We start from the raw sequence: 12,043 nt of genomic DNA, 5'->3' as shown, positions 1-12,043 counted from the left end.
TAGATTGTGGTGATTTCCCAGCTGTATTCCTATCTCTAAACTCATCAGGTTGTATACGTTAAATATATACAGCTTTTTGCATGTCAATCATACCTCATAAAGTGGTTAAAAGAAAGAGATCATTTCCATTTGTAGAGTGCTTCACAGTTCTTAACACATTCTCTCATGTCCTGCCTTATTTATTTCTCCAAACAACTCAGCAAAGCAGGCGTTACCATCAAGTTTTACAAATAAGGAATCAGGCTCAGAGGCTTTCAGCCCCAAGTCACCTACCTATTCTTGGCAGAGGTCAAAGTCAGGACTTTTGAATCTAGGATGGCCTCACCACATACCATGCCTCTTGATTTTTTTCTTAAGCTCCATTAAAGACAAACCTCAAATATGCATACTCTCGTGTTAATAGATACTGGTAAGTAGAATAGCATAAAATTCTCTAGACCAAGGTTTAGGGTATTATTATTTTTTTTTTTGGCCATGGATCCCTGGACAGTTTGGTGATATCCTTCTCCAGATAATATTTATAAATATGTAGAACGAGGGACTTCCCTGGTGACGCAGTGGCTGGGAATCTGCCTGCCAATGTAGGTGACACGGGTTTGAGCCCTGGTCCGGGAAGATCCCACATGCCGTGGAGCAACTAAGCCCGTGAGCCACAACTACTGAGCCCACATGCCACAACTACTGAAGCCCACGTGCCTAGAGCCAGGGCTCCGCAACAAGAGAAGCCACCGCAATAAGAAGCCCACTCACAGCAACGAAGAGTAACCCCCGCTCGCCGCAGCTAGAGAAAGCAACGAAGACCCAAGGCAGCCAAAATAAATAAATAAATAAATATGTAGAACGAAAATACATAGTATTACAAAGGAAACCAAATATTTTTAAATATAGCTATTAAGATATTTTAAAATGTGCAATAACATGATTCTTTATTAAGACATTAAATATCAAGGATGAGTGCAATATCTAGTATAATTTTGAAATAGTGAAAATATAAATGATATCTCAATGTATCTGTAAGAACTGTATGAGGATATGAAAACACTGAATTTCTGTTTGTGACAAAGTACTAACCACCGTGATTTGTTGCCTACATTCATAATGAAAGGAAATGCTACATTTTACTTAGAGAATACTGAAAATAGAGGTGTAATATTTTTTCCTCGTCCAAGTTCATTGACCCCTGAAGTCTGGACCCTGGGCCTAAGAACCCGCCCTGGACTCCCAGGCCCCTGGTCCATGCTTCCAGTGGGCAGCATCAATCCCTTTTTTCCTTTTTAAACTGCGAGAAGAGCGGCGCTTACCTTCCAGGGTCTCACACTGGACCAGGTTGATGTAGTCCCGCTGGGTCAGGAGGCCGGCTTTGCATCCTCGCACCAGGCCCTCCAGGTAGCCATGGTCCGCGTTGAAGTACAGCTCGGCGCCCTCAAGCATGGGGGAAGCGGTCGCGGCCGGGAGAGGCTGAAAACAGCTCTGCGTCCCTGGCAGACCCCGAGGACGTGCACCAGTCTGGAAAGAGTGCTAGCAGTTCTCCGAAGTTACCGGGAAGCGATCTCTCAGCTGATAGTCGGGGTTTCGTGACTAGTTTCCTCCGCTTTCAGTGGCTTTCAACATCGCCTGCCCAGCCCTGTTTTTACATCAACAGTGAATCAGCTAGATAACCCGAGTGCACCCGGGAGCAAACCCTTGCTGGGAGAGGAGGGTCGTGAGAAGGCGGGGGGCAGGGCTCTTTCCCTGCGAGAGCAAATGGCCCCTTCCCCGCTTTGCTATTGGAACCCTTGCTACAGTAGAATGTTGTGTAAACATTCCTTCCCCATCTGAGCTTCTGAGCTTTCAATTGTAAATTACATTTGTCCTAAGTGTCCTGAGGACTATCAATAAGAAGAAAGAGAGGACTTCTTTTTTTTTAATTAACTTATATGTAAATAGAGCAAACGTGAGCAGGTAGTTTGGAGAACCCTGAGAAGCTAATTCATCAGCACCGTGTTTGTAAAACCAGTGACTAGTAATGCCTTAACCTGGTCAAAGGTTCGTAGCTGCTTCCCTCCCTGCCCCCAGTCGTTAGAGGCAGAGACCAGAAAACAATCCTGGGAGCTGATACACAGTGTTGTGATTCTTAATAATAAGCCACTACCTTTGCAAAATCTGACCCTTTACAAGGCGCTCGTCATTTTCTTTTTCCCATTTGGATCTCAGGATACTCAGACGAGTATCTGGACTGATAGTATTATTACTCAAATCACAAATAAGGAACCAGCTCTCAGAAGTCGGGAGGCAGCTCAAAATGCACAGCTTAATTAAGACAGGACGTAATTGTGGTTTCATGCTCCCAAAAGGAATGCTTGTTCTCCCTTACACTTAGCTCTAAAATTGTATCAAATATCCTGAACACTATTTTACATATGTAGTATTTCACTTTCATACCTATTGTGTCAAATTCTTAATTGAAGTTAAGGTGCCAGAAATTCTCCAGTCTCTTCTCAGTATTTCCAAGACTGTGAGCCATGTGGCAGAGTACTTCTCCCGGGTTCCCTTACCCTGCTACTCTCCGCCCAGGTGCCTCTTCCCAATAAAATCTTTTGCTTTGTCAGTACGTGTGTCTCCTCGGACAATCCATTTCCGAGTATTAGACAAGAGCTCACTTTCTGGCCCTGGAAGGGGCCCGTCCCCCTTCCTGTTACAGTTACATTGTGAATTGCAAAAAATTTGAAGAAATAGTCTTTCAGTATTCAAAAAACTGTTTTATTCAGCAAAGAAGCCACACACATTACATATGACTTCATTGTTTCATTTTTTGTCCTACTCATTAATGTAAATAAAAATATCAACCAACAGTCACTGGAACTATACTTGTTTGTCAATTGCAACCATAGGTTGGCTACAGATTCTAGAGTTGAACAAAGATAAATGAAAGCATACTGTGAAAATCAATGAAATATATGGGATTTGTAAGAAAGAGTATTATTTTATTGTTATTTGTAAATTGGGTAATATGCATCCTTTATATCATAAAATTTATGATAAACATATATACATATTTTGGGGAGAGAGCCAGTTGTTAAATATTTAGAGCACAACACAGTCTTCATAGTTTTGCTGAGAACTAGCCCTGAATGTCCACATGCTCAAAAAAGAATGGATTTTGTGTGAGTGTGTGCGAAAAACTTCAGTTTGCCATGTTTTATATTTATAAGCAGACAAGTTCCAATGTTTCTTTAAAATGATAGACATCTACTTTCTCCACTATTATGAAATTAGTGGATGAAGCAGGCAAAGTATTTCCTTTTCTTCACATTACTCTTCTAACCTAGCAAAAGCAAAAATGTCTCATTCCTGCTGCAGGTACCTATCAAAAATGAGATCAAACTCATGGGATATGAGAGGAAACGCAGCACAGTGACAATAATCTGGAGCTTCTTTGTAAATGGGTCCTTCTTGTGAAAATGTAATAAAAATGTTCATTTCAGTGTTTAAACTACCAATGATGTTTAGGAGAGTGGGCTTTGGAGTGCGACAGAGTATGAGTTTAAATGACTTCCTCTCTCTGAGTGCCAGTGTTTTCATGTGTAAAATGAAGATAATAACACTCACCTCAGTTTGTTGTAAATATTAAATGAGATACAATCCTTAATATGCTTAGCAGGTGTGGGCTTGTGTGCTAAGAAGCTACTGCAATGGCTTCCCTTCTTCCTCCTGTTACTACAAACTGTAATCCTAATTCTTTAACTACACGGAGTTCCTGAAAGCCAGGAAGAGTATCTTATCATCTTTCTGTCTCTCAAGTGCCTAGTAGCATGCCTTGAGGGCGGGCAGAGACTCAAATAGCTGTTTGCTGGATAAAATTGCTCTTACAGAGTCTTTAGTTCCACGTTTCTCTAGGAAACACTATATTTGGTAATTGTATCCAAAGAATGAAGGTATTGTGGTTTTGTAGCATGCTATACAAATATATGTATATGTGTATGTATGCTTATCTATGTAGAATATATAGGACTTATTACAAATTTCTGTCAATTTTAAGAGCTCCCAAGAGTCATTAGCTTCGTAGCCATTCCCAGCCAAACAGTCCCTCGGAGTGTCTTTAGAGGCAGTGTTGTGTAGGATACAGTGCTGTGTAGGCCCTCTACACAGTGTTGTGTAGGCCCCCTGGAGTGGGCCCAGGATGCCATACTCAGTGACAAAGTCAAAGGCCAAGTCAAAGTCCTTTTCTAAAGCTATCAGCACTTCAAACAAATAAACTTTAAACCCTTTTATTATGGGACATTTCAAGCATATATAAATGGAAACAATACTTTATAATTAACCCCCATGTATCCATCACCCTGCTTCAATAATTATTCACTCACGGCCAGTCTTAGTTCAGCTTTACCAGGGATCACGAAGGTTTTTCCCCATAGGGCCAAATAGTAAATATTTTAGCCTTTGTGGGCCATACAGTCTCTGTTGCGACTACTCAACTCTGCCTTTGTAGCAAGAAAGCAGTCATAGATCACATAAACAAATGAGCCTGACTGTATTCCAATAAAATTTTATTTACCAAAAACATTGGATTTCCCTGGTAGTCCAGTGGTTAAGAATCCGCCTTCCAATGTAGGGGACATGGGTTCGATCCCTGGTTGGGAAACTAAGGTCCCACATGCTGTGGGGCAACTAAGACCACACACTCTGGAGCTCTCCCGCCAAAACTAGAGAGAAGCCCACGTGCTGCAACTAAGACCCGATCAGCCAAATAAATAAATAAATATTTAAACAAACAAACAAAACAGGTGGTGGGCCAGATTTGGTCTGGGCCATCGTTTTTGGCCCTGCTCTATCACATTGCCTACTTCCTCCCTATCCTTAATTATTTACAAGTAAATCCAAGATATCATTTTTTATCTATAAATATTTCAGTTATCTCTAAAAGATAAAAATCCTTTAACAATAATATAATATTGTTACATATACTGTATTATATATTATAATATAATCATGACTCCATTGTACTTGAAGTTATTCCTTAATATTATTTTTTTATTTTTATTTATTATTATTTTTTTTTTTGCGGTACGTGGGCCTCTCACTGTTGTGGCCTCTCCCGTTGCGGAGCACAGGCTCTGGACGCGCAGGCTCAGCGGCCATGGCTCACGGGCCCAGCCGCTCCACGGCATGTGGGATCTTCCCAGACCGGGGCACAAACCTGTGTCCCCTGCATCAGCAGGCTGACTCTCAATCACTGCACAACCAGGGAAGCCCTATTCCTTAATATTAAATATCCAGTTAATGTTCAAATTTTCTCAGCATAATTTTTTTTACACTTGGCTTGTTGGAATGAGGAGACATTATAATTGGGTTACATGCCTCTTAACTTTATTTTAGGTACGCCTTCCCTCCCTCTAGCCCTGCTTTTTGTTTAAGACACTTGGTCTCAGGTTCTGGAGAGTTTTTCACAGTTTGGAATTTGCTGATTACATTCTGAGGTGTCACTGAACTTGTTGGTCTATCTCCTGTTATTCCTATAAGTTGGTAGTTAAATCTGGCCACTAGATCCCTTTCATGTTAGATTTTTTGCAAGAACACTTAACAGCAGTCTTGAATGCTTCCATCAGGATGCATGTAACGTATCTCTTTTTTTTTTTTATGTCAGATGCCATTTATGATTACCACTTAGGTCCACTGTTTCATTCAGTCACAAAATGATTATATTTTAGTTTATCATTCCTTCTTCATTTATTAGCTGGAGAACTATATAAAAAGAGACTTTTCAACAACTGTTGGTTACCCTAGTTTACATTTCATATAAGAAAGCAGGATAAAGGCTCAACTCGTTCCATTTACTTACTAGTTTTCCAAATAACAAGTTGGCTCTTAGCATCCTCCAAAAGTGACCAATAAGGGTTGTTTTTCAAAATAAAAAATATTATTATTAACATATGGATTTAAGCATAGTCATCCTGTTTTCTGATATAACCCCAGTAGTCTGACAAATTCCTTGCTTTCTGTAGACAGGCTGTTCCCTACTCATTTTGTTCAATTTTTACCCTGACCTGGAATTGGCTATTTCTCCAAGGAGCTCTGGTTTAACATTGTAGTTCTTAATGAGATTTCGCAGAAAGGCAAAGTCTCCGCACTGGAGTGGGCAGTTCAATTAGTGGTCTGATAGCCCCGCGCTGCTCACTGGAAGCTAAGGTCAGTACATGAAGGTGGCTGATTTCTAAGAGCACATGTGCCCAGTAGAAACAGTGCCTTTGTGGATGGGTTTGTGGTTACCTCTCCTTAACTGTTTTCTCCAGTACTTAAGTTTTCTGGTTAGAACATATCAAAACAGAACAAACCTCCCATATCAGTCCAAAAAAACACATCATGCTGAAAAATTGAGTTTTAAAGCCACATGAACTTAAATTCCGTGTACGTTCTTCAAGTGATTAAAGTGGGCTACAGTGAGAAAACCCAGAAAGCATGTGACTGAATTCAGGACAAGAACACTGCAGGCAAAGCAAGACTGCTCCCTTGACATTGATTCGAAACAGCTATCACATTGCTCAGCCAGAGTGTGTGTACTCCCGGTTAACTCCTTTCTTATAAGCCGGAGTGTTTGCCAACTGTCATCAGCATCACTGACTTTCTGGGCCACTTCAGCATGAAGGATCTCTCGTCTGAGGTTAAAAGTGGGACCATTTATGCTTTGTTGGTTTTGGATAATTTAAAGTTTTAAGGGTGTTTTAATATTTTCTTCTTGCTAAAGAGAATACTAAAAGTACTTCACATGTTGGCTGGTGATGAAATCTGTTTTGTCAGGGATTTGTAATGTGCTGTTTGCCTTAATGATTCAGTTTTTATACTTTATCAAAATTATATTTTTGCTTTTATATGTTAATGAAGGCTGGACCTGATACAGTATGTGTCTTCCTTCATAATAGCTTACTGTTCTTCAGTGACCCTATTTAATTTCTTACCACAAAATCTGTTCTAGGGCAAAAATTTTAATCTGATTAGAAAAGTACAAAAAACAATCATCACTCATAATACTTAGATAAAATATTTATGTAAGTATAACTCTAAAGCAAAGGTAAAAAGTTCAAAACCCTGGGCTTCCCTGGTGGTGCAGTGGTTGAGAATCTGCCTGCTAATGCAGGGGACACGGGTTCGAGCCCTGGTCTGGGAGGATCCCACAGGCCGCTGAGCAACTAGGCCCGTGAGCCACAACTACTGAGCCTACGGATCTGGAGCCTGTGCTCTGCAACAAGAGAGGCCGCGATAGTGAGAGGCCCGCGCACCGCGATGAAGAGTGGCCCCTGCTTGCCACAACTAGAGAAAGTCCTCACACAGAAACGAAGACACAACACAGCAAAAAAATAAATTAATTAATAAACTCCTGGGGCTTCCCTGGTGGTGCAGTGGTTGAGAGTCTGCCTGCCAATGCAGGGGACACGGGTTCGTGCCCCGGTCCGGGAAGATCCCACATGCCGCGGAGCGGCTGGGCCCGTGAGCCATGGCCGCTGAGCCTGCGCGTCCAGAGCCTGTGCTCCGCAACGGGAGAGGCCACAACAGTGAGAGGCCCGCGTGCCGCAATTAAAAAAAGACCAAAAAACCCCTTCTACCCACAACATCAAAAAAAAAAAAAAAAGGTCAAAATCCTGTTTATTTAAAAAGATTAGGGGCAGTAATTTACTTTAATCCAAATTCTATATTCTGGCTTGCAGAGAAACGAATATCTACCTGAGAAAGATGATTATTTTCCCTCATATTTTGTTTAGTCTTTATCGTTTTCTGCTCTGCTTACCAGGGCAATGCATACTTTTTGCAAAAATTTTAACTATTACAGCAATGCATGATATGAAAGTCCCTCTAAAACCACTCTGAAGAGATAACCACTAACAATAGTTTGGGGAACATTGAAAGAATGTTATTTAAACTCCAAGATATTTGCTGCTCATGGTGCCAGGATTAATTTTTCAAAGGGTCATTTTGGTTTTGAACCACAAGGGGTCATCATAACATTACAGCAAGCACCTTTTCACTTAATTTACCCGTCAAAGAACAATTCAACAGAGTAAATCTGAAGGCTTTATTCAACAATTCATGAACCAGGAAGCATCCCATCTGGTAACTACAAGAGCACTCCCAGGAGTGGTACAGGCAGAAGGTTTTTATAGAAAGAAGGGTGGGGAGAGGAAGTCATTAGTAAAAGAAAAGAAAGGATTATTTTGGGCCAGGACAACTTATTTTTGGAGGGAAGAGACCCAGAGGGTTTTATCATGCAGCATGCGTCTTCTTCCTTTGGGATGGGGGGTGGGGGTGGGGTGGGGAGAAGGCCAACATGCTGACTAGAAAATTCCAACTGCGTGATTAAGATTACATTTCTGAGGCAGGTTGAAACTGCAGTTAGGTTAGCTATGAAATCTAGGTGGTATCATGGGCTTTAGCAAAAGTGGTGCTGTTTGGGGCCTGTGGTTTTTCTCTTTAACATACATTACCTATAAATTTTTCATTTAAAAAAGTCGCACTGCAGCTTCCACAAGTGACTTCCTGTTGTATATGTTAGATGTTTTTGGACATCTCATTAAGTGCCAAGGTATTCTCCTACTTCCTCTCTCTTTTTTTTTTTTTTAGCTGTTTACTTTCTTTTTTTTTTTTCTTTTTTTTTTAACATCTTTATTGGAGTATAATTGCTTTACAATGGTATGTTAGCTTCAGCTTCACAACAAAATGAATCAGTTATATACATACATATATTCCCATATCTCTTCCCGCTTGCGTCTCCCTCCCTCCCACCCTCCCTATCCCACCCCTCCAGGCGGTCACAAAGCACCGAGCTGATCTCCCTGTGCTATGCGGCTGCTTCCCACTAGCTATTTACCTTACGTTTGGTAGTGTATATATGTCCATGCCTCTTTATCGCTTTGTCACCGTTTACCCCTTCCTCTCTCTTGAAGGCTCACCAAACCATCACTGGTCTTCACCATAATGCAAGCCCTTCTTTTCTTCCTCCTAAATAGCAATTTTTTAAAAATGTTTTCATCTGTTATTTCACAGTCTGGTTCCATTTACCCTACATGTTCACTGCAACTTTTCTTGTTTTAAGGGTCTGTAAACAAAAAGAACAGAGTGTCTGTTGTTTATCATCCAGTTACACAAAGGGATAAGTTGCACTGCAGTTACCCACCGACTCTACGCCCTGAATTTGCAGTCACCCACTGACTGTACGCCCTGAATTCAGGGAATTCAGGATGGCAAAAACAGGATGAAGCATTCTGTGTTTAGGATTACCGTCCCTAGATGGTTAAGATGCATATCTAAGGAAGAATTTCAGTGACTCCAGATTCTTGCACCTTCCCATACATAGAAAAGCGCTAAACTCATTGACGTGAGATGTCTGCTTCTGTGATTAGCAATAATTTCTTACCAACATGTACGCATGACTACATGTATTCCCCAGCCCCAAATTCATATTTATACTGGCTTTTCCCCTACCTCTTCAGAGCAGTACCTCAGAGCTATCTGAGAGGCTGTCTCCAGGCTATAGTCCTCAATAAGGTTCCCAAATAAAATAAAACTGAGCTTTCTCCGCTGCTGCCCTTCGCACAGCTTCCCGCTGGACTCGGCAGTTCGTTGAACTGCACACGAACTTGCCCGCCGGCCGCGTGCCCGCGGGCCCGGAGAAGCGGCTGTGCGCGGCCACTGCTGCCACCCTGGGCAAGCCTGAGGACGTGAGCATGGGCCGGGGAGCACGGGGTGGGAGGAGGTTGACTGACCTGGGTCGGAATCTGTCCCCGCCCCGGCTCCCCAACCGTGAGCCCGACCCTTCCGCGCCCGCCCGCCCCGCCGCCCGCCGAGTCTGACCTCCAGCTCTCTGTGACCCTGCGGCCCCGCATCCGTTCCGTGTCGCCTTGCCCAGTCAGGACCCCGACGTGACCTCCAGTAACCCCGGCCGGTGCCCCCAGCTTTAATCCCTTGGGGCCCGCGCATCTCCACCCCGCGCTCCCGCACTCCACGCGCCCCGGTCCTCAGCTCGATCCCGGCCTACGCCGGCTTCAGGTTAAGCTTTCGTGTCCCTGCAGCGCGTGAACTTGACGGTGCGGTCTGGCCTGGCCACAGCGGTGAACGACTTGGCGGATCCCGGCGCGCAGCTGCTGGTCTCCTCCATCGGTGTGATGGGCACACCGCCTCTTCGAGTTCCTTACCAAGGAGCTGGAGCTGGCCCAGGACTGGTGCTTAGGGGCAGGGAGAGGACCCTCTTGGGACTGCTGCGCGGCCAGGAGCAGGGATCCCACCTCAGGCCCCTCCTAAGTTTGGCGAAAAAATAAATTTCTCACCCTGTGCAAGAAGGATCTGGTGCCCCAGGGCCCATTGACCCCTTGCCCCCCCACCCTCCGTGGTGCAGCCACTTTCAGAGTGGTGGTGGAATTGAATGAATTCCTGGCTCTGCAGTGGTTCCTGTGACACCTGGGTAAGGTGTGGCCTCCTGGACCTCAGTGTTTCCATCTGTGAAGTGGGAAGGCTGTCTTTAACCACTCCCTGGGGGCACTGCATGGGATGGCACTATACCGTACTTGCCCTGGCACCTGGCAGGGTGGGATGTTGTTACCCTGACAAAACCAAAGCCAGTTATCATCTGCCTTCAGACTTCTCCACATCTTAGGAAAACAAGAGTAATTTTCTAGAACTTCTCCAAGCAGGTCAGGAGGAATTTTGGGTATGTTCTGAGGCTGGGACTTTTGGGTCCCATGTAAGGTTCCCAGGAGGGCCACGGAGTAGTGGAAAGAGCATTGGACTGAATGTCTGGAGACCTGGGTTCTGGGTCCCGAGCAGCTGGGGGATCCAGACAAACCCGGAAATGAACCATCTCTGGTTTGTACCCTTCTCTTCTGTGAATAGAGAGGCATGGATTAAATGATTCCCAAGAAGCCCCTACGGCTCCCAAACCTGGGATTCTGTGGCAAGGTTAACATTTCTTCCCGGGTGAAAAATATTCCTGAGCCAAGTCCATGCCTACGAAGTACTAAGTGCATGAGAAGCTTGAAAGAACCTTCCAGAATGGAGCCTTCATTGGCCCAGAAAGGCTGGTGAAGAATGGTCACTTCCGGGGCGGGAGGGGGCTCAGACCTGGTCCTCAAGCTGGGGAGCGATAATAATTCTAACAATGATAAGTAATGCGTAATTTACCACGTGCCAGATACTCGATAGGTAACTCACATGCATGATTCCATTTGATCCTTAGAAGTTTTGTCCCCGTGTCCACACCCCTCATGCGGACATGCCATCCCCATGAGGTAGATACCTCCATTATGCCTATTTACAGATGGGAAAACTGAGGTTGTCACATATACCTCCTTGGCCCCAGGCTATCCCAAGTATCCTGTTTCTTCACAAAGAACTTCCTGTCACTTCTGTGAGAGAGGCACACTCACTCCACAGATATTATGGGGGTGGGGGTGGGGGTGGGAGTCACCCTGTGCTTGGCCTTCTTAAGCCAGGCTTTGCGAAAACAGGTGGCTGGAGCACTGCACATGTCCCCAGGGGGCCTGCGGTTTGGAAGAGAGAGGGTTCCCCTGTGAGCCCACAGACGGCATACAGTGACCATGGAGGCTGCCGTGTTGAGAGTCTGTCCTGGGAGGGCGATGATGATGTGCAGTCACCATCCCATCCCTGACATGCCCACTGCCCTGTTGGGGGTTGTTGGGAGAGCATTAATGGGGTGAGGCAGGCTTGCAAAATGCCTGGGGGCTAAGGCAGGCTGGCCTGGGAGCCCATGGTGGGTGTGCATGTCTCCGGGTCTTGGAATGTGAGGCATTAACCCAGGAGCTGATGACATCTTTTTCTCTGTCCCCTGAAGGATCATTATCTGCTTTCTTCCCCTGGATCCCAGGCAGATTGGCAAGAATGGGACAGTTGTGACTTTTTTGTGATTGGCATGGAGGGTGTCCAAGGCATCTGTGAGCTGGCAGCCCCTTCCAGAGAGGCCTCCTGGCAGAGTGAGGGCCTGGTGGATACCAGCTTCTGGCACCCCCATGTGCAGACATGCCTGTGACCTGTCAGTTCTCTTCCCCATCCTCATGGCAAATAA

At 44.5% G+C, this 12,043-nt stretch overlaps 1 protein-coding gene and 1 pseudogene across 1 annotated transcript in view; one reads left to right on the top strand and one right to left on the bottom strand.

Annotated features, from left to right (window-relative positions):
• ATP6V0D2 (ATPase H+ transporting V0 subunit d2) overlaps positions 1-1,431 on the bottom strand; it is a 47,414-nt gene extending 45,983 nt beyond the window's left edge. The window contains exon 1 of the mRNA XM_060127946.1: positions 1,302-1,431. Coding sequence (XP_059983929.1) covers positions 1,302-1,431 — 130 coding nt within the window. The remainder of the gene's footprint in view (positions 1-1,301) is intronic.
• A 4,936-nt stretch (positions 1,432-6,367) lies between these two features.
• On the top strand, positions 6,368-12,043 carry LOC132507948 (D-dopachrome decarboxylase-like; annotated as a pseudogene).

Source organism: Lagenorhynchus albirostris, chromosome 17, assembly GCF_949774975.1.
Source record: "Lagenorhynchus albirostris chromosome 17, mLagAlb1.1, whole genome shotgun sequence".
NCBI classification, from domain to species: Eukaryota; Metazoa; Chordata; class Mammalia; order Artiodactyla; family Delphinidae; genus Lagenorhynchus; species Lagenorhynchus albirostris.
The sequence above is the reverse complement of the archived record's forward strand: the minus strand, read 5'-3'. Positions and strand labels throughout refer to the sequence as shown.